This window comes from Dermochelys coriacea, chromosome 5, assembly GCF_009764565.3.
Source record: "Dermochelys coriacea isolate rDerCor1 chromosome 5, rDerCor1.pri.v4, whole genome shotgun sequence".
Classification (NCBI taxonomy): Eukaryota; Metazoa; Chordata; order Testudines; family Dermochelyidae; genus Dermochelys; species Dermochelys coriacea.
In genome coordinates, this window is record NC_050072.1 from 326,930 (window position 1) to 353,186 (window position 26,257).

The following is a 26,257-nucleotide window of genomic DNA, read 5'->3' on the forward strand; positions in this document are numbered from 1 at the left end:
AACACACACACACACACAGCTGGTTTCCCCAGCTGTAAAACAAGGATAATGACCCTGCTCCTACCTCTGAAATGCTGCATACAAGCTGGGTATCACCCCAACTTCCCACTCCCAGCATGGCAGATGCACCAAATGCGCTGAATCCATCCCATCCCCCACAGCCACACACAAATTCTCTTTGAGGCTGGCATTTCTCTTTATTGATATAAAAGCCCATTACAAACTCAGTCAGTCTTGGCTCTCGGCCCCGGTGCCTCTGCATGGCTACCAGGATCCCTGCTCCCAATTCCACCTCACATTCCCAGGGCTGGTGCCAGCTCAGGCACCTCATATCCACCCCCATCAGAGAGATGGGCAGGGTCACTGATCCTGCCACGGATAAACCTCTGCCACCGCCCCTCCTCCCAGCACGTCTGCATGAGACATGCAGCTACCAGCTGCACTGTGCCAGCACCACCTGCCCATCGCCTTCCCGTAGCAGCATCAGCCCTTTGGCACCACTCATCCCCTCTCCATGCCAGTGCTGGGCATCCAGTCAGCCTCATCCTTTTCCAACCACCATCCTTCTCAGGCCAGTACCTGGCAGTCTGTCCCATACCAGCAGCCAGACACTTGGGGCGAGGGCTGGGAATTCAGCCCCCTGGTACAGCCACTCCTGGGCAAGGGGAAAGGACGTTGCAGCTCCTTAGTGCCTGGCATCCCCAGCTCGGCACTTTGATGTATCCAGTCAAACTGCTGGCCAGATCACAGACTTCCTGGGGCTGAAAAGGACTCTCCCTGTATGCGGCAGAGCACGCGCCCACCACACACACACTGGTTGTGGAGCAGGCGCAGTGAGTTCTGAAGAACCCCTCACACCATGTTAAACCATGGGTCTTTCAAGGGTGGGCTAAACCAATCCAGGTCCACAGCAAGGAGGGAGAGGGGTTGGTAGGACAGGGTGAGCAGCCCCCAGCTATCAGACATTCTGCTGGCTACTCCCTGGCTGCAGGAGCCCCCGGACACCTGCCTCCAGCAGGGACTGATCGGGGGACTCCCATTCCAGAAGAGAGAAATGATATTGCAGAGAAGGCAACTGTAGGTCCCAGCTGACAGCACCAGAGGGCAGGGCAGGCAGAGAGCAGCTGAGGGAAGAGCTCCTGATGGACCCTCAGGATCCTGGCTGGGGGCTTGTCTCGCTCTGCTGCCCTATGGAGAAGCAAAGGGAAGGGGGTGAGTTCAGGCACCCAGCTCACAGGGTTCCAGAGTAGGTCATTTCCTGCCCCATTCTCACAGAAAAGGGGCAGCACCCTGATGAATAGCCCCAGATTGGGGTGTTTCCCCACCTGCTAGTGCTAGGAAATGGTTAACGTCATTGCTGAAGGGGCTTAGATCAGGGCATTCCCCCTGGCCCAAAGTAGGCCATGTCCTCCCCCAACACTGGGGTAGCCCCTCCCAGCATTCCCCTCAGAGGCATGGCCTCGGCAGGGCTCCTGCTCTGGATGTGGGGCTGGAGCGGATACTCACCCTGCAGGGACTGGAGCAGGTTCCGAGTGCAGCCTCCTGACAGGACATAGGCCCATGCAGCCGTGGCAAACATCAGCAGGTAGGAGGGGACGAGGCTGCCCACGTACAGGGGGTTCCAGAACGTCTGGGAGGAGAGCAGCAAACAGGGTGAGAGCAGGGGAGGAGCTGGGGGAGCCCCAGAGGCAGTTATGCCAGAGCTGGCCTCCCCCGAGCCCTGGCCTGCTTGTCTCAGGCCTCCTCATTGCTTTGATCTCCTTCCCTGACACTCCTGGCTCCACACCTGGCTGGGGCCCGGTGCTCTGAGGGGTATGGGGCTGGTGTGCCCAGGGCGCCGGGGTGTCTGACTGGTCTGCAGCAGGACGGCACTGCCCCATGGAGCTAGTGGGTCCTGCAGGCTCCTCTGGAGCGTTTGGAGTTTGAGGTTCAGGGGTGTTGGCATCTCTCACTCACAGGTTTCAGTACCTGGAGGCTGCCTCTGTCTGTTCACACTCATGCAGGTCTCACAGGTGACTCCCTGGAGAAATGGTCATGGGGGAAAATCCAGTTTCTCCTGGGGGCAGGGACTGTCTTTCTGCATGCGGCACCCATCCTGACAGGGCCCAGATCCTGAGGGGGCCCTTGCACACCTACCAGATAGTAATTCCTGGCCCAGAATCACCCACCCAGTTCCCTGCTGCACTCAGGCAGCGGTGACCCGGTGGTGTGGGAGCAGCCTGCCCAGCCGCCCACATCTCCAGTTTGCCCTGCCCACACTTACCGATCCCGAGACGATGAGGTGAGTGAGGATGACGGCCGCCATCTCCCACCAGTGCTGGGTCTCACAGCCATGGAAGAAGAGGATTCCCCAGAAGGTGTGAAGGAAAATCATCACCATGGTCATGAAGGCTGTGAGGAGGAGCATAGACGGTCACAGCCAGGCTGGCGAGGCTGTCCACCAAGTAGAGCCCCGGGCAGAGTCAGGGCCATAGTGGGGTGGGGCACCCATCACAGAGGGTGAGGAGAACGGCTTTACCTGAGGGGCAGCATAGGGCAACTGATGTGGAGAGCAGTGCTGGGAGGTGATGGGGTGGGGTGTGAGCAGGATGTTATGGATGATGGGGGGAGGCACGTGGGCAGGCAGTTTGAGGGGCTGTGGGAGTGGGGTGCCTCGAGGAGGAGGCAGTGATGGGGGGCAGTGTGGGTGAGAAAAAGATTGATGGTGGTGTTAGTGTAGACATGGCAGGAGTGGGGGAGCAGACTAGGGTGAGGAAGGGATGGGCTGGGTGCAGTATGAGAGGGGAAGGGGCAGGGGCTGCTATACCTGTTGCTTAACTGAGATCAGGAAGCAAAGCTGCAAACCTCTGTTGTGTGTGTTCCAATTCCAATATATCTTTTCTGAGATGGGGCAACCACATCTGCACACAATCTTCAAGGTGTGGGTGTTCCATGGATTTATATAGTGGCAATATGATATTTTCTGTCTTATTATATCTCTTTCCTAATGATTCCCAATATTCTGTTCACTTTTTTGACTGCCACTGCACTTTGAGTGTATGTTTTCAAAGATCCTTTTCTTGAGTGGTAACAGTTAATTTAGACCCCATCATTTTATATGTATAGTAGGGATGATGTTTTCCAATGTGCATTACTTTACATTTATCAACATTGAATTTCATCTGTCATTTTGTTGCCCAGTCACCCAGTTTAGTAAGATCCCTTTGTAGCTCTTTGCAGTCTGCTTTGGACTTAACTTTATCTTAAGTAATTTTGCATCATCTGCAAATTTTGCCACCTCACTGTTTACCCCTTTTTCCTGGTCATTTATGAAAAAGTTTAATAGGACTGTCCCAGTACAGACCTCTGGAGGACACCACCATTTACATCTCTCCATTCTGAAAACTGACTATTTATTCCTACCCTTTCCCATCTTTTAACCAGTTACTGATTCCTGAGAGGACCTTCCCTCTTATCCCATGACAGTTTACTCTGGTTAAGAGCCTTTGGTGAGGGACCTTGTCAAAGACTTTCTGAAAATCTGAATATACTATATCCACTGGATCACCTTCATCCCCATGCTTGTTGACCCTCTCAAAGAAATCCAGTAGATTGGTGATGCAGGATTTCCCTTTACAAAAACCATGTTGACTCTTCTCCAACAGATCGTGTTCATCTAGGTGTCTTACGATTCTGTTCTTTACTATAGTTTCAACCATTTTGCCCAGTACTGAAGTCAGGCTTACCAGCCTGTAATTGAGAGGATCCCCTCTGGAGCCCTTTTTAAAAATATGCATCACATTAGCTATCTTTCTGTCATCTGGTACAGAAACTGATTTAAATGATAGGTTACAAACCACAGTTAGTAGTTATGCAATTTCACATTTGAGAACTCAGAACTCTTTGAGAACTCAGATTTTCAGAACTCTTGGGTGAATACCATCTGGTCCTGGTGACTTACTACTATTTAGTTTTTCAATTTGTTCCAAAACCTCCTGTAATGACACCTCAATCTGGGTCAGTACCTCAGATTTCTCACCTAAAAAGAATGGCTCAGGTTGGGAATCTCCCTCACATCCTCACCTGTAAAGACCGATGCAAAGAATTAATTTAGTTTCTCCGCAATTGCTTTATCATCCTTGAGTACTCCTTTAGCACCTCGATCATCCAGTGGCTCCACTGGTTGTTTAGCAGGCTTCCTGCTTCTGATATACTTAAAGAATTTTTTGTTATTACTTCTTGAGAGTTTGGCTAGCTGTTCTTCACATTCTTTTTTGGCCTTCCTAATTATATTTTTATACTTCATTTGCCAGAGTTTATGCTCCTTTCTATTTTCCTCATTAGGATTTCACTTCCACTTTTTAAAAGGATGCCTTTTTGCCTCTCACTGCTTCTTTTACTTTGTTGTTTAGCCACCATGGTACTTTTTTTGGTTCTCTTACTATGTTTTTTAATTTGGGGTATACATTTAAGTTGAGCCTCTATTATGGTGTCTTTAAAAAGTTTCCATGCAGCTTGCAGGGATTTCACTTTTGGCACTGAACCTTTTAATTTCTGTTTAACTAACTTCCTCATTTTTGTGTAGTACCCCTTTCTGAAATTAAATGCTACAATGTTGGGCCACTGTGGTGTTTTCCCTGCCACAGGGATGATAAATTTAATTATATGATGGTCACTATTACCAAGCGGTCCAGCTATATTCACCTCGTGGAACAGATCAACTTAGGACTAAATCAAGAATTGCCTCTCCTCTTGTGGGTTCCAGGACTAACTGCTCCAAGAAGCAGCCATTTAAGGTGTCAGAAACTTTATCTCAGTATCCTGTCCTGAGGTGACATGTGCCCAGTCAATATGGAGATAGTGGAAATCTCTATTATTGAGTTTTTTATTTGAATAGCCTGTTATAAATATACAGGGAAGGGTAACAACCTTTATGTATTCAGTAATATAACATTTCTCCTGGCCAGAGCTTACCTGTAAGGGGTTAAAAAGCTCAAATAACCTAGTTGGCACCTGACCAATGGGGAAGGAAGATACTTTCAAATCTGAGGGTGTGGAGGCTTTGTTGGGCTCTTTGTTTGTGTGTGTGTGTGTTTTTTTTAAGGAGAGAGAGAGAAACTAGGGGCCAAAAAAAAAAAACAAAAAAAAAAACACCTCTCTTAACCTGCCTAAAAAAGCATCCAAAATTACTAAAACAGTAAGAAAAGCCAGAAAAGGTGTCAGATTATTTTTTGTTTTAGCTTGTGAATTTTCCTGTGATGGAGGGAGGTTTATTCCTGTTTTGGTAACTTTAAAACTAAGCCTAGAGGGGGATTCTCTGTCTTAAATCTTTTTATTTTTCCCTGTAAAATTGCCTTCCATCTTGATTTTACAGGGGTGATTCTTTTACTTTTTTTAATAAAATTCTTCTTTTAAAAGCCTAATTGATTTTCAGTGTCCTAAATACCCAAAGGTTTGGTCTGTGCTCACCTGTACCAATTGGTGAGGATATTACTCTCAAGCCTCCCCAGGAAAGGGGTGTGTAGGGGTTTGGGGTGATATTTTTGGGGAAAATAGGAAGTCCAAGTCCTTTCCCTGAATCTTTGTCTAAATCACTTGGTGGTGGCAGCATACCGTCCGTCCAAGGACAAGGGATTTGTGCATTGGGGAAGTTTTAACCTAAACTGGTAAAATAAGCTTAGGGCATTTTTCATGCAGGTCCCCACATCTGTACCCCAAAGTTCAGAGTGGGGAGGGAACCCTATCATAGCCTCTCTAATCTCCCTGAGCATTTCACAGTCACTATCACCATCCTGGTCAGACTGTCAGTAGTATATCACTACTGCTATATTTTTGTTATTAGAGCATGAAATTACTATCCATAGAGATTCTATAGCACAGTTTGGTGGGTAGATGGTGCAGTGGGGAGATGGTGCAGGGGGTTGTAGACCCATTGCTCACCCGAGGTCAGGAAGTAGAGCTGCGAGTCTCCATGGATCCCCACAGTGCCAGGCCCCAGTGCATCTGCCAGGAGGTTAATCATGGAGAAGGCGCCACTCATGAGCCCAAAGCCCAGGCCAGCTACTGTGGGAAAGAGAAAACACATGTTGCTGAGCCCAGGGACGTCAGAGCCAGAGACTCTCAGAAAGGCTCCCTGACCTGTCTCCAACCCCAGAGGCCTCCCCCACAGCCCTGCACAGGGACTGCACAACACTTGCCTCCATTCTGAGGGATCCCTAGTGAGAAATCTCCTTTTCCCAAGAGCCCCCTCCCCTCCTCTATGAGATGCTACCTCCACTCATCTTATATACGCTATCACTCAAGCTGGAGTCAGCCCTGCCCCGCTGAGGAACATACCATATGCCATCTGCTGGATGGAAATCGGGGAGCAGCCATCTTCACTGAGGGTCACCAGCCCTTCAATTGCCTTCCTGGACAGAGAAAGGAGAGAGCCCCAGTCACACCCCAGTGTACGGCTGCCCCTGACGGGATTACTAGGCTGGTTGATAACAGTCACTTTGTAGACATTCTGTACTTGGATCTTTGCAAGGTGTTTGATTTAGCACCACACGATAGTCTGATTAAAAATTACCTCTATGCAATATCAATGAAGCATAAATTAAACAGATTTAGAACTGGCTGAGAGATCTCAGAAAGGAGTTTTGAGAAAGTGAGAATATTTTGTTATATTTTTATGAGTCCTGTGAGCCCATTTCCCCTGTGTGTTGCATCATTGCCAAATGGGTGGAAAAGGGCTATCTGCTCTCAGGGCAGGCAAACAAACAAAGGAGTGGGTGTCATCGAACTGTCTGGGCTTTAGGCCCCACATCAATGTAGCATCTGAGAAGACAAATCCAATCCCTCAGACATTAACACCCAGTGACCAAGGCCCCAGAGGGATCGGGATTTCCCACCTCTCAGCAGAGAGGCTGAGCAACTTTCCCCAGCTGGAGAATAAAGAACTGGGGAGGTGCGAGATGGGGGATCAGAGCTGGCAGCTGGGAGGAGCCAGGCTCTCACCTGGAGTCTTACCAACGAGGTCAGACAGAGACAGACAGAGCTTGAACCAAGGGGTTCTCTACAGCTTGGCTGGGTGGGCCAGACTGGACGATGCTCTAACTGTCAGTTCTCTGGGCTACTTTAAGGGCTCCCTGTGCTGTGTCCAGGTGAGTAATAAAGCCAACTGTTCTGGCAGTGCTGTGAGAGTGTCACTGTAGATGCTGGGTGAGATGCATTAATCCCTGCAGAGTGGACAAGTCTCCATCAGGGTCTGTCTCAGTGGGACTTGTTCAACAGAGCTCACGGGGTGAAGAAGGGGGGCTGCAGGCCCAGAGGTCCAGTCTCAGGAGGTGGTTACACTGGAGAAAGAGCGAGACCCCCAGGGGGTCTGGCCCACTGATGGGCTCCTCCTAGAGACTGTGTGACAGCTGTTGAGGGAATCATAATTGAATGGGGCATTTCTGGTATGGTTCTAAGCCCGATGCCATTCAATTTTTTTATCAAAGGATCTGGAAGTAAATATAAATATCACTGCTTATAAAATTTGCTGATGACGAAGACTGGCAGAATGGTAAATAATGACTAGGACAGGGCAGTCACATAGTATAATCTGGATCGCTTGGTAATCTGGGCTCATTCAAACAAAATGCATTTTAATAGTCATATGGGAATGCACACCATACCTACAGAATGGGGGACTGTATCCTGGAAAGTAGTGACTTAAAAAGGATTAGGGGTCATAGGGGATAAGCAACTGAACTGAACTCCCAGTACAAACCTAGAATGATATAAAATTAACATGACCCACATTAAACGAATTAAAAACTGATAGAGAATCATCTCTGAACAGGACTGTTTCCGTGGGGTCCCACCAGAATTGATTCTTGGCCCTATGCTATTTAACCATTTTTCAATGACCTGGAAGAAAACAAAATCATCACTGATAAATTTTGCAGATGACAAAAAAGAATTGGGAGAGTGGTAAATCATGAAGAGGACAGGTCACTGATACAGAGCGATCTAGATCACTTGGTAAACTGGGTGCAAGCAAACAACAGACACATTTTAATATGGCTAAATGTAAATGTATCCATCTGGGAACAAGGAATGCAGGCCATACCTACAGAACGGGGGACTCTATCCTGGGAAGCAGTGATGCTTGAAAATATTTGGGGGGTGTGGTGGATAATTAGCTGAATATGAGCTCCCAGTGTGACGTTGTGATGAAAAGGGCTAATGTGATCCTGGGAGGCATAAACAGGGGAATCTTGAGTAGGGGCAGAGAAGTTATTTTGCCTCTGTCTTTGGCACTATTGGAACCACTGCTGGAATCCTGTGTCCAGCTCTGGTGTCCTCAATTCAAAAAAAATGTTGATAAATTGCAGAGGGTTCAGAGATGAGCCAGGAGAATGATTAAAGCATCAGAAAACCTGCCATATAGTGACTGACTCCAGGAGCTCAATTTATTTAGCTTAACAAAGAGAAGGTTAAGTGGGAACTTGATTCCAGTCTACAAGCACCTACATAGGGAACAAATATTTAATAATGAGCTCTTCTTTTTATCAGAGAAAGGTCTAACTTGAACCAAGGGGTCGAAGTATAAGATAGACAAAGACAGATTGGAAAGAAGGTACAAATTTTTAACAGTGATGTTAAACAACCATTGGAACAGTTTACCAAGGGCTGTGGTGGTTTCTCCATCACTGACAATTTTTAAATCAAGATGGGATGTTTTTCCTCAAAGCTCTGCTCTAGGAATTATTTCAGGGCAGTTCTCTGGCCTGTGCTCTGCAGAAGGTCAGATAGATTCATAAATTCTAAAAGGAAGAGTGGACCACTATGGTCATCTATGTATAAACAGGTGATTAGTGAGGAGGAAGTGATTTTACCTCTTTATACTGCATTGGTTAGGCTGCTACTGCATCCAGTTGTGGGGTTCACATTTTTAAAAGGATGTTGAAAAACTAAACAGGGTGCAGAGAAGAGCCACAAAAATAATCCAAGAGCCGGAAAAATGCTTTACAGCGAGAGACAAAGAAAGACTGAGAGGAAACTAAAGACCCTCACGGGGAGATAATACCAGGTATTAAAGGGCTCTTTAATCGAAAGGAGAAAGGCAGAAAAGAACCAATGGCTGACAGTAAATGGCTCAGCACAGGAGTGACTGGATGACAGTAGTTGTCCTGTGCTCTGCTGGGGGTCAGACTAATGATGTCTTCTGGCTCAAACACTATGAATCCTGGGTTCTAGGCCTGGCTCTGACACTACCTCACTGGGCCATGCAGTTTGAGCCCAGGCATGAAAGGGTTTTTGATACCAAACAGGGAGATGCAGTAGTACAGGGTTACTGTGTTTAGAGCCAGCCCTGCCCGCCCCAGCCACCTGGTTTAGGCTTATGAACTTGGCCACATTTAGCAAGATTCCTGTCCTGGGGTGATCCATCCCCCATTTCCCCCCCCACACACACACACACACAGCTTCTGGCAGTCGGAGGCTTAGGGTGACCCATGGGGTTGCATCCCTGACCATCTTGGCTAATAGCCATTGATGGACCTACCCTACTTTTTCAGCATTTTGAACCCAGTTATAGTTTTGGCCTTCACAACATCCCATGGCAAGGAGTTCCACAGGTTGACTCTGCATTGTATAAAGAAGTACTTCCATATGTTTGTTTTAAACCTGCTGCCTGTTAATTTAATTGGGGGACCCCTGGTTCTTGTGTTACACAATGAGGTAACTAACACTTCCCTATTCATTTTCTCCATATCAGTCATGATTTGATAGACCTCCCTCATCTCCCCCCTTAGTCACCTCTTTTCTAAGCTGTACAGTCCCAATATTTTAAATTTCTCCTCGTACAGAAGCTGTTCCATACTCCTGATCATCTTTGTTGCCCTTTTCTGAAGCTTTTCCAGTTCCACTATACCCTTTTTGAGATGGGGCCACCAGAACCGCACACAGTATTCAAGGTGTGGGCAAACCACGGATTTATATAGTGGCATTATGCTATTTACGGACTTATTTTCTATCCGTTTCTTAATGGCTCCCGACATTCTGTTTGCCCTTTTGGCCTCTGCTGTGCATTGAGCTTAAGAGTTCAGGGAACTACCCATGGTGACTTCAAGCTCTCTCTTTCGTGACACAGCTCGTTTGGACGCCATCCCTGCCTATGTTTAACTGGTACAGATGTATATCGACCACGAGCAGGTCACTTCCTTTCACTGTGCCCCTCTTGTCAGTTTAGACAGTCAGCTCCTTGGGGCAGGGACCATTTCTCATGCTGTGTGTAGCACTGAGCACAAGGCCCCATTCTCATAATCTAAAGGAAGATTTGTGGCCTGAGAGGCACCTTTGTCTAGCAGGTGGCATTAATCCTTGGTGCCCTCTGAAGGTAAATGGGAAATAGAATCATAGAACTGGAAGGGACCTTGAGAGGTCATCTAGTCCAGTCCCCTGCACTCAAGTATTATCTAGATCATCCCTGACAGGTGTTTGTCTAACCTGCTCTTAAAAATCTCCAATGATGGAGATTCCACAACCTCCCTAAGTGATTTATTCCAGTGCTTAACCACTCTGACAGTTAGGAAGTTTTTCCTAATGTCCAACCTAAACCACCCTTGCTGAAATTTAAGCCCATTGCTTCTTGTCCTATCCTCGGAGGTTAAGAAGAACAATTTTCTCCTTGTAACAACCTTTTATGTACTTGAAAAGGTATGTCCCCTCTCAGTCTTCTCTTCTCCAGACTAAACAAACCCAACTTTTTCAACCTTCCCTCATAGGTCATGTTTTCTAGACCCTTAATCATTTTTGTTGCTCATCTGTACTTTCTTCAATTTGTCCACATCTTTCCTGAAATGTGGCACCCAGAACTGGACACAAGACTCCAGTTGAGGCCTAATCAGCACAGAGTAGAGCGGATGAATTACTTCTCGTGTCTTGCTTACAATACTCCTGCTAATACATCCCAGAATGATGTTTGCTTTTTCTGCAACAGCGTTACACTGTTGACTCATACTTAGCTTGTGATCCACTATGATCCCCAGATCCCTTTCCGCAGTACTCCTTCCTAGGCTGTCATTTCTCATTTTGTGTGTGTACAACTGATTGTTCCCTCCTAAATGGAGTACTTTGCATTTGTCCTTATTGAATTTCATCCTATTTACTTCAGACCATTTCTCCAGTTTGTCCAGATCATTTTGAATTTTAAGTCTATCCTCCAAAGCACTTGCAACCCCTCCCAGCTGGGTATCGTTCGCAAACTTTATATGTATACTCTCTATACCATTATCTACATCATTGATGAAGATTTTGAACAGAACCAGACCCAGAACCAATCCCTGTGGGACCCCACTCGTTATGCCCTTCCAGCATGACTGTGAAGCACTGATAACTACTCTCTGGAATGGTTTTCCAAGCAGTTATGTACCCACCTTATAGTAGTTCCCATTTAGGTTGTATTTCCCTAGTTTGTTTATGAGAAGGTCATTGAGACAGTATCAAAAGCCTTACTAAAGTCAAGATATACCACATCTACCACATCCCCCCACCAACAAGGCTGCTTACCCTGTCAAAGAAAGCTATCGGGTTGGTTTGACACTATTTGTTCTTGATAAATCCATGCTGACTGTTACTTATCTCATTATCTTCTAGGTGTTCGCAAATTGATTTCTTAATTATTTGGTGATTCACTGAGGGCAGGGTCCAGACTTTACCCAGATCAGGACTGTGCTGGCAGCTGGCCAGGGATCTGATGGTTATACCTGATTTTCAGTGCAGGTTCAACTGCCTGTGAACATGCATAAGAGAACAGAAGCCCCTGGTGGCTGGGACGGGGGGCGGGAGTGGGGAAGGTGTCTCTTGTGCCTCCTCCATCCTGCAAATCAATGTGAATTTGCCTGAAGCCTCCTCTGGATCCTCCTCTCAGGGAGGGTCTGGAGAGGATGAGGCCAGGCAAGCCACATGAGAGTTGCACTGACTGGAAGCTGTTTATGAGGCTCAGAGCTGAAGGCTCCCAGGGGCTCTGAGATGCACAAATGCAGGGACTTTCTGTGCAGATTATACAGGAGGCAGGATGGCCTTCAGGCTAAAGCCCAGGAATGGGAGTCCAATCTGGGGTCTGTTAGTGGCTGTGCTCCAACACACACTTCCTACCTCAGTTCCCCATCTGCTAACACTGGCGGTTAATAGTGCCCTGCTCAGAGGGGCCACAAGGCTGAGTTCAACAGCGTTTGTGAAATGCTTCGAGAGCCTTGGATCCGATGTACTAGAGTCAGGGAAAGAATAACTGGAAGAACCGCAGGGCTGACCTGCTCCATCCACGTAGGGAACCAATCCTGCAGAGCCCAGGAAGCAGCACCAGCCCCCGATAGTTTCCCAACAGGCAACAGACATTCTTGGTTTCATGCAGGAATCACTGGGCGAGGCTCGCTGGCCTGTGCTATGCAGGAGGTCAGACTGGATGATCATAATGGCCCATTCTGGCCTTGCCTTACCAATCTCTGACTAAACAAAGGGAGGGACCCAATTCCCAGAAGGGTGACTCTGCGCTTCCGGGCCAAGGCCGGGAGAGCCTTGTGCAAACAGGATTAAATCGTTTGCAATCAGAACCCAATCTCCAACGAGCAAAACGTGGAACTTTTGTAATATGCAACCACCACCTACTGGCTACTGTAGGGAATGCAGTTCAGGAACCTGAGACCCAAGTCCTGATGCACAGATCTGGGTGTCAGATCAGGTGAAGTGAGGGACTGCCCCTGCCCATCCTCACCCCAGAAAAATCTGAAGAGACTTCTATAAAAGTTTCTCTTGGGCTGAGCCCAGCAGAAGTGTGCAAGCAAATAGAGTTGTGAACCACCAAGGTCATGGTATCGCCCCCTCCAAAGTGGGAGTCATAGGAGCATCCTGGACCCAAGACCAGAATCCAAAGAACACAGAAACTGTCTGCTGATGAGATCCGATCCCAAACTTCTAAGTAACTGCCTCATTGCTCTTTACCTGGGTCTGAGCCTTTTAGTTCAGAATGAGCACAAATGATAACAGGTGGGCATAATACCATCTCAGACATTGCCTGTCACCTCTAAAAGCTCAGTCAGGACTTAAGGTAGAGCCCTGAAATCACCTTCAAGCTGTCCTCCCCCCTCCCCCATGCTTTTGTTCTATGTACAGATCTGGGCCTGGATTCTGAGCTGAGCTTGGATGGGAAGAGGAAGTTGGCTGTATACAGCTTTTGCAGTCCCCTGAGACTGGGACTGTCCAGGGATCAGATCAGAACAGTCCCTGGCATAAATTCAAGCTGCCTGAGGCCTGCTCTAATTACACCTACTGACCATGATGCAAAGGGCAGTAAGGAATAGCTGAAGTGGAGAGGTGCTCTGGCCACATCCCTACATGGAGGCCAGCATAGAGCCACTGCACTTGTGCGTCACCCAGGAATTCTACTCCTTTTGCAGGGGGGTGCCAATGTAGCCAGAATTAGGGGGCACAAGAACCAGGCCCCAAATGTGTGTCTTGAGCAAAAGAATCCTGGTGAGCTGAGTACCCAGGGCACCATTAGCTGCTCAGTGCTCCGGCTTCGGGATGAAACATAGCACTATGGAAGCGTCGCAGCCAGGAGTTGCAGCAGACACTCACACAAAGAAGAAAGTGGCCTGTTTCAAGATTACTGTGGGAATATGAAGAGTCCCTTTAGGAGAAGTCCCCTCCCAAGCTGTAACCTCTACCTCCACTTGGCGCTTGGGGAGAAGCGGCTTCCACCCTTTCTTCGGTGCATCCCCCCTTCAGACCTGGGGAGCTCAGCAGAGGGGGGGAGCTGGCAGAGAGCAGCGATTTGCTCTTGTCTGGTTACTAGATGGATGGATTCCAAAGCTGGATGGGCGCGCTGTAACAGGGAAAAGCGAAACTCCGCACCCCAGCCACATGAGGACATCAGAATCAGCCCCAGCTTCTCAGATGTTCGACACACATGACCATGTTTACAAAGCTGCACAGAAAACGGTACCGGCACCTCCCAGCAATGGAGTAATCTACCCGTTCTTGCCACCATGACCTGAACAATTCTTCCCCTCCCTGCTTGTCCTCTCACTCTTACTGCAACACATATATCCAGCTTCCTCCCTGCGGAGTCCCGCCTTCACCCACCTGCACTCAGCATCCCTAGGACCAGTACTGAAGATGGAAGTTTGCCTACCCCGGGTAGGCCAGGGAGGTGGCCCATGCCATTAGGGAAGCCGTACAATAATCTACACATCAGAGGTCTTGCCTACATATCAAGCAAGACTGCTGTGGCCAGCGCTTGGGATGTAGCATCCTGGCCTGTGACTCAGCCAATCCATCCCTGATCCCTTATTACCCATCACAAATGGTCTACAACAGACTCGGACCTCTTCCACCAGCCCACAGGGAGCTGCATACTTCCCACTGCGCCGTTCACCCTCCCAGTACTCAGAGATCACACGCTCAAGGCAAAAGTGGAGACCAGCTCTTCCATGTCTGTCCTGAATGCACTGGGACAGTCAGCAGCCCCTGGTGAGATGGGCCAGATTTTCACAAGAGCTCAGCTCCCACACAGACACCTAGATAATGGTCAATTTCAGGCACACACAAGCACCCAACATGCTGAGCTCTTTGTAACTCCGGCCCAAGGGCTCTCACAGGACTGTACCTACCACAGACTGGAGATGCAGGCAGGTGATACGTAGATTATTGTACAGCTACAGAAGGAGGAATGCACCTCACTGCTGTAGTAGGGAAGCTAGCAGGATACAGAGGAGTGCTGGGTCGGGGCTGAGTCATGGCTTGGAGCAGGATGCAGCGTAAGCATTGCAAAATTCTCAGACACGCTGGATTTTTCCACTACGCTAATTTCTTGGCTTTTTCCCCTTGTGGTAAAGCAGCACTCGTAAGAATGTTGCATTAAGTGAACAGGAATCAAAAAGACAATGGAGAGATGACTTGCTTACAGTGTGTCAGTACCTTCCTGGCAAAACAATGTCATGTGCCAAAGGGCTCTTTAATCTAGGAGAGATGGGCTGAACAAGAACCAACACTGGAAGCTGAATCTGGACAAATTCAGGTTAGAAATTAGGCACAAATGTCTAACTGAAGCTGATGAACCATTGGAAGATACTCCTATGGGCAGTGGTGGATTCTCCATCACTTGATGTCGGATCAAGCTTGGATGTCTTTCTGGAAGCTGCTTCAGCCAAACACAAGTTATTGGGCTCCGTGCAGAGGGAACTGGGGAAAATTCAATGGGTTGTGCTACACAGGAGCTCAGACTAGATTATTTAATGGACCTTCTGGCCTTAAAACTTGATGAATTTAATCACAATTATGATTCTATTTACTATTAGTATTGCAGGAGCACCTAGTGACGGAAGCTCAGGGCTCCTTTGTGCTGGGCACTCTAAACACCTGTAACAAAAACAAGAGAGAGACAGTCCTTGCACCATAGAACTCACAGTCTGAATACGTAATGAGAGACATCAGGTGGATCAAACAGACAAGCAGGGTGGGGCAGCAGGGTGAGTGTAAAGTCCTGGCTTGTGCAATAAGCAGTGCAGTTACAGTTTGGACTGACAGTCTAGAAAGGCAGGTAGTGTGAGGCACTCCACACCACTCCTTACCTGAGCAATTTGTAGTAGAGAAATCGAAAGGCCTCTTGTAGGAGCACAGAGAACAGGACCCCGAATATTAGGAGGCCCTTCTGCAACGGCTCATCTCCTGGGTCACTGGCTTTAACCGCAATGAACCAGACTAACGATGACAAGAGCAGGGAGACCAGCCAGAAAAAGGCCCTGAAAGAGAGACAGGTCATTTTGGAACATGCAGCACCATACTGCCTGCCTGCTTCCAGACAGCCACCGAGGCTGGGCAGTGTGGAAAGGGCCCCCCTATCTGCACATCAGTGGGGTGCAGCTCCCAGGCCTGGTCAGGCTCGGCAGAGCTAAAGATGGGGAGAGATGTGGATACCTGTGTCAGGAGTCTCAGCTGGTGGAAATCTGTGACTCCCATGCGCCAGCCGAGAGAATGAATCTGTGCTGACATCTCTCTGTGAGAGCATGACGGATCATGTGCTCAGCCCCTCCAGGCAGAGGACTGATGCTCTCCTGCCACTGTCCACAGCAGACCCTCTGAGAGCAGCAGGATGCAGTGCCCAGACCAAGAGGGGGCCCAGAAACATGGGAAGTGGCAGAAAAACCCTCCTGCTAACCCAACTCAAGATCCTGCAGTGCATGGATGGAGACCCGCCACATCTGGTGTCCACCCCACGACAGACACACCACTCAACCACTGAGCGCGCAGGGACTGGGCCCTTAGCAGCAGCTCCAAAATGAGGCCCTTGTGTTCCTCTGCCAGGGAGCAGACTGGGTCAGTTAGTGCCCCACCTGAAGCACATAGCACTCAGAGCAGAACATAGCTAACACCTGGAACATCCGGTAGCAAGTGAAAGACACGCAGCCCCCATCACCGCAGGTTTCAGGCATGCTGGGTGCAGCAAGGGGAGCCAGGTCCCAAGGCAGCTGGCCCGCAGAGCTGAGGCCTGCAGCCCAACACACACAACACCATACCTGTTAGAACAGAGGGGGACAAACTATGACCCATGGGCCACATCCGGCCCGCGGGACCGTCCTGCCCAGTCCTCGAGCTCCTGGGTGGGGAGGCTAGTCCCCGGCCCCTCCCCTGCTGTCCCCCCTCACAGCAACCTCAGCTCGCACCGCCAGTGCTCTGACCAGTCGCTTCTGCCAGGCAGTGCAGTGGTGTGGCTGCGAGTGCCTGCCACTCTGAGCAGCATGGTAAGGGGGCAGGGAGCAGGGGAGGTTGGATAAGGGGAAGAGGGTTCTGGGGGGCAGTCAGGGGACAGGGAGCGGCTGCATGGGCCTGGGGGATTGGATAGGCTTGTGAGTTCCAGGGGGCCTGTCGGGGCAGGAAGGGTTGGATGGAGGTGGTCAGGGGACAAGGAGCAGGGGGTGTTGGATGGGTTGGGGCTTCTGAGGGGGGCAGTCAGGGGGCAGGGAGTGGGAGGGGGCGGATAGGGGACGGGGTCCAGGCTGTTTGGGGAGGCACAGCCTTCCCTACCTGGCCCTCCATACAGTTTGGCAACCCCGATGTGGCCTGGGGCCAAAAAGTTTGCCCACCCCTGAGTTAGAGGAAGAGCTGGATTAGGTCCCAGCAGCCACGTCCTCAGGCATGGCCAGGAATGTCTCACTTTGTCTAATATGCCAAACAAAAGGGCTCTCAACACTTCCCTTCCACAGCCACACTCCCCATCCTGTCCCTGCGGTACAGAGAGACTCTCATTCTTCCAGCTCTGATCTTCACCGCCCAACATGGCATCGGTGTCTCTTGCTGCCATGTCACTTGGCTGCCCCGCGCCCTGCTCTCTCACTGAATGCTGCTCTCTCCTGCCCACTGGGACGGTGACACTGGAGTTATTTCTCCTCCCACCACACCCCTGCCCCAAGTTGCCTTTTCCAAGCTGAATCTTAATTTTATTTCCTGCCCAGGTCTGCCCTGCCCAGTGCTGCAAAGAGAGCGAACGCCAGTGGACAGCATGGCACATGTTTGCACTGCTGTAAATGACAGCACAAGGGAATGGTGAATTGTCCCACAGAGCATGCCCCATGATGGAGCAGTCTGCATCTCCAGTGGTGTCCGGTGGAGCTGCTGCAGAGCTCAGCCCCTGAAATCTGCAGAGGTGCTCAGCTCCTGTTCCCTGAGCTCCCCCATCCTCTCTGACCCAGGCTGCCCCTGATCCTTCTCTTGGGGCACAGGGGACTGTTGCTGGTCTGCCCCATTGAAAATATACCCAGACCTGAAAACTCCTTCTCTCAGGTCCTGCTTTGTTGATCTGCTTGGCCCCCATTGTGCACACCTCACTCTTTAGTGTACAAAAGTTAAACAATACATAACAAATGGAAGAAAGGAGAAGGGGATGGCAATGGATTTAAATCAGAAGTTAGGAATTGTAGAACACTGAAACGGGACACAAAGAGAAATCTGTGGCCAGCAGAGACAAGGACAATAAAAGTTTTTAAAATATGTTTGAAAGAACCAGAATCCTGACAATGGATTGGTCTATTACTAGATGGAAGTAGTAGAATTATCAAGAATAATGAGAAAAGACAGAGGAGTTCAGTAAATATTTCTGTTCTGTTTGTGGGAGACAGATATTGTAGGCTCATCATATGACAATATCACTCTTTCCATTCCACTACTTTCTCAGGAGAATGCCACACAGCAGCTCCAACAGTTAGATGATATTTTAAAAACAGCAGGTCCATATAACCTGAAACCAAGAGTTTTAGAAGGGCTGGCTGAGGAGCTCATTGGACTGTTACTGCCGATTTTCAAAATGCCCTAGAATGCTGGGGAAAGGTGCAGAAGGCTGGAAGAAAGCAAATAGTATGCCAATATTTTGAAAGGGTAAACAGCATGACCTGGGTAATTATGGGCTTGTCAGACAGACATTGATCCTGGGCAAGATAATGAAAAAGCTGATATGGGACTCTAATAATGAAGAATTAGAGGAGGGCAATACAATTAATGCCAATCAGCATGGGTTTATGGAAAATAGATCCTGTCAAACTAGCTTGATGAGACATGGTGGGTGAGGTAATATTTTTATTGGACCAACTTCTGCTGGTGAGAGAGACAAGCTGTCTTCACTCTCAGTACCTTTCCCAGACCTGAAGAAGGGCTCTGTGTAAACTCAAAAGCTTGTCTCACTCACCAGTGGAAGCTGGTCCAATAAAGTATATTACCTCACCCACTTTGTCTCATTCCTGGGACCAACATGGCTACAACACCATTGCAAACTAACTTGATATCACGGTTAATATTAACGAGGGGGAAGGAATGCAAGCCAAAATAGGGAAATAATAGATTCAAGACTATTTAGATAAGTAGATATATTCAAGTCAGCAAGACCTAATGAAATTCATACTAGTTCCTACTTACAGGACTAGCTGAAGCAATCTTTGAGAACTCCTAGAGAATGGGTGAAATCATAAAGCACTGGAGAAGGGCAAACATAGTACCTATCTTTAAGAAGAGGAGCAAAGAGGACCACGGAATTACAAACCAGTCAACCTAACTTCAATACCTGGAAAAATACTGGAACAAATTATTAAACAAATCAATTTATAAGCATCTAGAAATTAACAGGGTCATAAGGAACAGCCAGCATGGATTTATCAAGAACAAATCATGCCGAACCAATCTCATTTCCTTCTTTGACAGAGTTTCTGGCCAAGTGGATATGGGGAAAGCAGTAGATATGATGTATCTTTATTTTAGTAAGACTTTTGATACAGTCCCATGTGACATTCTCATAAGAAAACTAGAAAAATGTGGTCTAGATGAAATTACAATAAGGCAAGTGCACAACTGGTTAAAAGACCGTATTCAAACAGTTATCAATGGGTTGCTGTCAAACCTGGACGGTGTATCTAGCGGGGTCCTGCAGTGGTCAGTCCTGGGTCTGGTACTGCTCAATTTTTTTCGTTAATGACTTGGGATAACGGAGTGGAGAGCACGCTTATAAAATCTGCAGATGACACCACGCTGGGAGGGTTGCAAGCACTTTGGAGAACAGAATTAGAATTCAAAACAACCCCAAAAAATTGGAGAATTGGTCTGAATTCAAGGAGATGAAATTCAATAAAAACCAAGTGCAAAGTACTTCACTTGGGAAGGAAAAATCAAATGCAAAACTACAAAATGGGGAACAACTGGCTAGGTGGGAGTACTGCTAAAAAGAATCTGGGGGTTAGAGATCCTGGGGATCATAAATTGATTATGGGTCAACCGCATCATGCGGTTGCAAAAAGGCTGGTATCATTCTGGGGTGTATTAACTGGAATTGTGTACAAAAAACATGGGATGCAATTGTCCTGCTCTCCTTGGCACTGGGTGACGCCTCAGCTGGAGAACTGCGTCTAATTTTGGGCACCACTTTTTAGGAAAGATGTGGACAAATTGGAGAGAGTCCAGAGGAGAGCAACAAAAATGATAAAAGGTTTAGAAAAACACTGGCCTGTTTAGTCTTGAGAAAAGATGACTGGGAGAGAGGCCCTGATAACAGCCTTCAGTACCTTAAGGGCTGTTATAAAGGGGACTGTGATCAATTGTTCTCCATGTCCACTGAAGGTGGAACAAGAAGAAATAAGCTCAACCTGCCGCAAGGGAGATTTAGGTTAGATATTAGGAAAAATTTCCTAACTATCAGGGTAGTTAGGCTCTGGAACAGACTTCCAAGGGAGGCTGTGGAATCCCTATCACTGGAGGTTTTTAAGAACAGGTTGGACAAACCCCTGTCAGGGATGGCCTAGGTTTACTTGGTCCTGCCTCAGAGCAGGGGGCTGGACTTGATGACTTCGAGGTCCCTTCCTGCCCTACATTTCTAAGATTCCATGATTCTATTATCTTTTTTTGAGATTAAAAGTTTGGTTGCTAAAGGTAATAGTGTTTTTGTAATAAACGCTGGCTTCTGTAAAGCACTTGGTACTGCACAACATTCTGATTAAAAAATTAGAATGATACATGGTGCACATTATATGGATTAAAAGTTGGCTAACTGATAGGTCTCAAAATGTAACTGTAGACAGGGTGTTTATAGTGGGGTTCTGCAGGAATCAGTTCTTGGCTCTATGCTATTTAACATTTTTATGAATGACCTAGAAGAAAACAAAGTAATCAGACAAAGTTTGCAGATGACAAAAAAATTGGGGGAGTGGTAAATAATGAAGAGGACAGTCACTGATTCAGAGCGATTTGGATCACTTGGTGAATTGAGCACAAGCAAACAACATGCGTTTAATATGGCTAAAGGTAAAGTTCTACATCTAGGAACACAGAATGCTGGCCATGCTCACAGGATGGGGGACTCTATCCTGGGAAACAGAGCCTCTAAAAAGCTTTGGGGGGGCATAGATGCTGGAACTAGGGGTGTAGGGGGTGCGGCAGCACCCCCTGACTAGAAATGGGTTTCCATTATATACAAGCTTTACAGTTTGGTTCAATGGCTCTCAGCAGCCCCACTATACAAATTGTTCCAGCACCTTGGGGGGGGGATAGATAATCAGCCAAACACGAGTCCCCAGTATGACACAGTGGCCAAAAGAGCTAATGCGATCCTGGATGTATAAACAGGGGAATCTTGAGTATGAGTAGAGATTATTTTATTTGGCAATGGTGCAACTACTGCTGGAATACTGTGTCCAGATCTGATGTCTGTAATTGGTGATAATTTGGAGAAGGTTCAGAGAGAAGCCAAGAGAATGATTAAAGAATTAGAAAAAAAATTAAATGATAAACTCTTAACAAAGAGAAGGTTAAGGTGTGATTTGATCAGTCTATAAGTACCCACATGGGGAACAAATGTTTAATAGTGGGCTCTTCAATTTAGCAGAGAAAGACATAACATGATCCAATGGCTGGACATCGAAGCTAGACAAATTCACACTAGAAATAAGGTGTTTGTTTTTAACAGTATGGGTAATTAACCATTAGAACAATTTACCAAGGATCATGGTGGATACTCCATAACCTGACAAATTTTAAATCAAGAGCAAATGTTTTTTGAAAAGCTCTACTCTAGAAAGTATTTTGGGGCAGTTCCCTGATCTATGCCGTACAGGAGGTCAGACTAGACCTACAACCCGAGCTATTATCCCAACTGTACATACAAAATGACAGGATCTAAATTAGCCGTTACCACTCAAGAAAGAGAACTTGGAGTCATTATGGACAGTTCTCAGACAACATCCACTCAATGTGCAGCAGCAATCAAAAAAGGTAACATAAGAACGGCCGTACTGGGTCAGACGAAAGGTCCATCTAGCCCATTATCCTGTCTTCTGTCAGTGGCCAATGCCAGGTGCCCCAGAGGGAATGAACAGAACAGGGAATCATCAAGTGATCCATCCCCTGTCGCCCATTCCCAGGTTCTGGCACATGATGTTAGGAATCATTATGAAGGGATAGTTAATAAAATAGAAAATATCATACTGCCTCTATATAAATCCAGAATATGCCCACATCTTGAATACTGCGTACAGATCTGGTCACCCCACCTCAAAAAACATACATTGGGATTTGAAAAGGCAGAGAAAAGAGCAACAAAAATGACTGAGGGGATGGAACAGCTTCCATATGAGAAGAGATTAATAAGACTGGGACTGTTCAGCTTGGAAAAGAGACGACTATGGGGGGATGCGACAGAGGTCTATAAAATCGTGACTGGTATGGAGAAAGTAAACAAGGATGTGTTATTGACTCTTTCTCACAACACCAGAACTAGGAGTCACCCGATGAAATGACTAGACAGAAGGTTTAAAACAAACAGAAGGAAGTATTTCTTCACAGAACGCACAGTCAACCTGTGGAACTCCTTGCCAGAGGATGGTGTGAAGGCCAAGACTATATATAACAGGGTTCAAAAAAGAAGGAGGTCAGTTCCTGGAGGACAGGCCCATCAGCGGCTACTAGCAGGGATGGTGTCCTGAGCTTCTGTTTGCCAGACGCTGGGATGGGCGACCGGGGATGGGTCACTGGGTGATCCCCTGTCCTGTCACTCCCTCTGGGGTGCCGGGCCCGGCCCCTGGCGGCAGACAGGACACGGGGCTGGGGCACCTTGGCTCTGACCCCGTCTGGCCGCTCTGGCGCGGCCCGGGGAGTCCTGTGGCCCCGGCCCCCCCCAGCCAGGCAGAGCCCCGCCCCCCGCCCTGCCCCGGCCCCCCCCAGCCAGGCAGAGCCCCGCCCCCCGCCCCGCCCCGCCCCGGCCCCCCCCAGCCAGGCAGAGGCCCGCCCCCTGCCCCGTCCTGCCCCGGCCCCCCCCCAGCCAGGCAGAGGCCCGCCCCCTGCCCCGTCCTGCCCCGGCCCCCCCCAGCCAGGCAGAGCCCCGCCCCCTGCCCCGTCCTGCCCCGGCCCCCCACAGCCAGGCAGAGCCCCGCCCCCTGCCCCGCCCTGCCCCGGCCCCCCCAGCCAGGCAGAGCCCCGCCCCCTGCCCCGCCCCGGCCCCCCCAGCCAGGCAGAGCCCCGCCCCCTGCCCCGCCCCGGCCCCCCCAGCCAGGCAGAGCCCCGCCCCGTCCCGGCCCCCCCGGCCAGGCAGAGCCCCGCCCCCCGCGCACTCACCCGGCGATGAGGATGATGATGCGCAGCGGGTCCCGCAGCACGGTGAAGAGGAAGAGCCCGAGCGCCGGCCCGAAGGCGATGAAGCTGCAGCCGAAGAAGACGGGGAGGGTCATGGCGGCCCTGGGGGGCGGGGCGGGGGGCACCAGGGCTCGGTCAGTCGGTCCGTCTGTCGGGCTGCCGCTGCCGCTGCCTGCCCCGCCCCCGGCCCTTCCGGGAGCCCGGTGACATCACGTCCCGCAGCCCGGCCGCGTTAAAAGGGCAACGCCGAGACTGACGCTGCGGATGGGCCCCTCAGCGGGGCTCGGCTGGGCTGGGCTGCGGGGCGGACCGAGGGGCCGCTCTGGTGACCCTGATGCGGCTGGAGCGCGCAGCCCCGGTCCTGCCCCGCCGGGCACCCGAGCCGCACCCGGCCCTCTGTCCAGCCTGGTGCTGAGCGTCACTGGGCCAAACCGCGCACCCCGGGGTGCGATGGAACCTCTCCAAGCCGGGGGGGCCTCGCCCCCTGACCTCCCCAGGTCCTGTGACCCTCACTCCTGCCAGGTCCGGGTTACAGAGTAGCAGCGTGTTAGTCTGTATTCGCAAAAAGAAAAGGAGGACTTGTGGCACCTTAGAGACCAACACACTTATCTGAGCATAAGCTTTCCTGAGCTACAGCTCACTTCATCGGATGCATTCGGTGGAAAATACAGTGGGGAGATTGATATACACACACAGAGAATATGAAACAATGGGTTTATCATACACACTGTAAGGAGAGTGATCACTTGAGATGAGCCGTCACCTAGCAGCGGGGGAGAAGGAGGAAAACCTTTCATGGTGATAATCAAGGTGGGCCATTTCCAGCAGTTGACAAGAATGTCTGAGGAACACCTAATTATTGCTAATAAGCGATGGTCACATAAACACCACCCTCTACCGGAAACCTATTGACCACTATTCCTACCTACATGCCTCCAGCTTTCACCCAGATCATACCACACGATCCATTGTCTACAGCCAAGCTCTACAATACAACCGCATTTGCTCCAACCCCTCAGACAGAGACAAACACCTACAAGATCTCTATCATGCATTCCAACAACTACAATACCTACCTGCTGAAGTGAAGAAACAGATTGACAGAGCCAGAAGAGTACCCAGAAGTCACCTACTACAGGACAGGCCCAACAAAGAAAACAACAGAACGCCACTAGCCATCACCTTCAGCCCCCAACTAAAACCTCTCCAACGCATCATCAAGGATCTACAACCTATCCTGAAGGACGAGCCATCACTCTCACAGATCTTGGGAGACAGACCAGTCCTTGCTTACAGACAGCCCCCCAATCTGAAGCAAATACTCACCAGCAACCACACACCACACAACAGAACCACTAACCCAGGAACCTATCCTTGCAACAAAGCCCGTTGCCAACTCTGTCCACATATCTATTCAGGGGACACCATCATAGGGCCTAATCACATCAGCCACACTATCAGAGGCTCGTTCACCTGCGCATCTACCAATGTGATATATGCCATCATGTGCCAGCAATGCCCCTCTGCCATGTACATTGGTCAAACTAGACAGTCTTTACTTAAAAGAATAAATGGACACACATCAGACGTCAAGAATTGTAACATTCAAAAGCCAGTCGGAGAACACTTCAGTCTCTCTGGTCACTCGATTACAGACCTGAGAGTGGCTATTCTTCAACAAAAAAACTTCAAAAACAGACTCCAACGAGAGACTGCTGAATTGGAATTAATTTGCAAACTGGATACAATTAATTTAGGCTTGAATAGAGACTGGGAGTGGATGGGTCATTATACAAAGTAAACTATTTCCCCATGTTATTTCTCCCCCACACCCCCCACTGTTCCTCAGACATTCTTGTTAACTGCTGGAAATGGCCCACCTTGATTATCACTACAAAAGGTTTTCTTCCTCCCCCCCCACCTGCTGTTAATAGGTCATCTTAAGTGATCACTCTCCTTACAGTGTGTATGATAAAACCCATTGCTTCATGTTCTCTGTGTGTGTATATAAATCTCCCCACTGTATTTTCCACCAAATGCATCCGATGAAGTGAGCTGTAGCTCACGAAAGCTTATGCTTAAATAAATTTGTTAGTCTCTAAGGTGCCACAAGTACTCCTTTTCTAGGTCCGGGTTAGGTTCCCTGGAGAGGGGATCAGAGGTTCCCCTGCTCTGCCTAACACGCTCCTGGGTGCTGAGTAAAAGAGCAGGGCGCTGAGCCTTGGGAAGTCTGGGGTCAGTTGTGGGGACGAAGGTGGGGGGGAGTCTGGGGTCAGTTGTGGGGACGAAGGCGGGGGTGGGGAGAAGTCTGGGGTCAGTTGTAGGGACGAAGACTGGGGGAAGTGTGGGGTCAGTTGTGGAGATGAAGGCTGGGGGCGGAAGTCTGGGGTCACTTGTGGGAACGAAGGCCAGGGCAGGGGAGTCTGGGGTAAGTTGTGGGGATGAAGGCCAGGGTGGGGGAGTCTGGGGTCAGTTGTGGGGATGAAGGTGGGGGTGGGGGGGAAGGCTGGGGTCAGTTGTGGGGACGAAGGCTGGGGGGGGCAGGGTCATCTGGAGCCAGGCCTTTTGGATCCTTCGCCCAAGAGCAGAGTTCTGCAGCTCCCTCCCTGAGCTCAGGGGAACGGCAGGGTGGGAGCTCCAGGAATGAACTTGGCCTGCCAGGAAGCCTGGTCACCAACCCTGCCACAGGGCACAGAGTTCAGCCAAGCCAAACCATGTGCTGAGCACAGAGGATGCACCTGTTTCCTGAGGTGGGTGGGTCTCATCAGCTGCTTGGCCAGGCCCTGCTGCTCTGACACCTCAGGGCCAACCCTGCCATGGACCTCACAACCCGAATTGGACATAACGCAGGAAGGGGGCCAGCCAAGAAAGGAGGGACGCAGCATTTAAATCAACACGGCTGCCTTTCCCCCTTTTACAGGGAGATGATTTCCCAGTCTGATACAAGTGCCTGGCCGGGAACTTCCCTAAGATCGCCCTGACTCCTCCATTCCCCTAAATTAGCACACCCTATGAGCCTCCCTGAATTCCTCTCTCCCCCTCCTCCCCCACAAAAGTTCAGTGTGGACAAATAGTTTGGCCAACTCTGCTCTAGCCTGGCTTTGTCTACACTGAACTTTTATCATTCAGTGGTCAAACTTTTGTCATT

General features: G+C 49.2%; 1 protein-coding gene across 1 annotated transcript; it reads right to left on the minus strand.

Moving 5' to 3' along the window:
• Positions 1-172: 172 nt before the first annotated feature.
• On the minus strand, positions 173-23,315 carry LOC119856167 (gamma-secretase subunit Aph-1b-like). Its single transcript, XM_038403358.2, has 7 exons — positions 23,092-23,315; positions 15,582-15,752; positions 6,316-6,389; positions 5,920-6,042; positions 2,264-2,391; positions 1,507-1,630; positions 173-1,188 (listed from the first exon to the last, which is right to left on the minus strand). Exons 1-7 carry the CDS (start codon positions 23,202-23,204, stop codon positions 1,151-1,153), a joined length of 771 nt encoding a protein of 256 aa, XP_038259286.1. The 5' UTR covers positions 23,205-23,315; the 3' UTR covers positions 173-1,150.
• Between the last annotated feature and the right edge of the window lie 2,942 nt (positions 23,316-26,257).

What these genes read in the sequence shown, in the direction of transcription:
- LOC119856167 (XM_038403358.2), bottom strand. Translation starts at nt 23,204, where the DNA reads ATGACCCTCCCCGTCTTCTTCGGCTGCAGCTTCATCGCCTTCGGGCCG. An exon ending in CTCTACTACAAATTGCTCAG is followed by an intron (nt 6,390 to 15,581) that starts GTAAGGAGTGGT and finishes TTCTCTGTCCAG; the next exon opens with GAAGGCAATTGAAGGGCTGG. An exon ending in GCTCTACTTCCTGACCTCGG is followed by an intron (nt 2,392 to 5,919) that starts GTGAGCAATGGG and finishes TCCTCCTCACAG; the next exon opens with CCTTCATGACCATGGTGATG.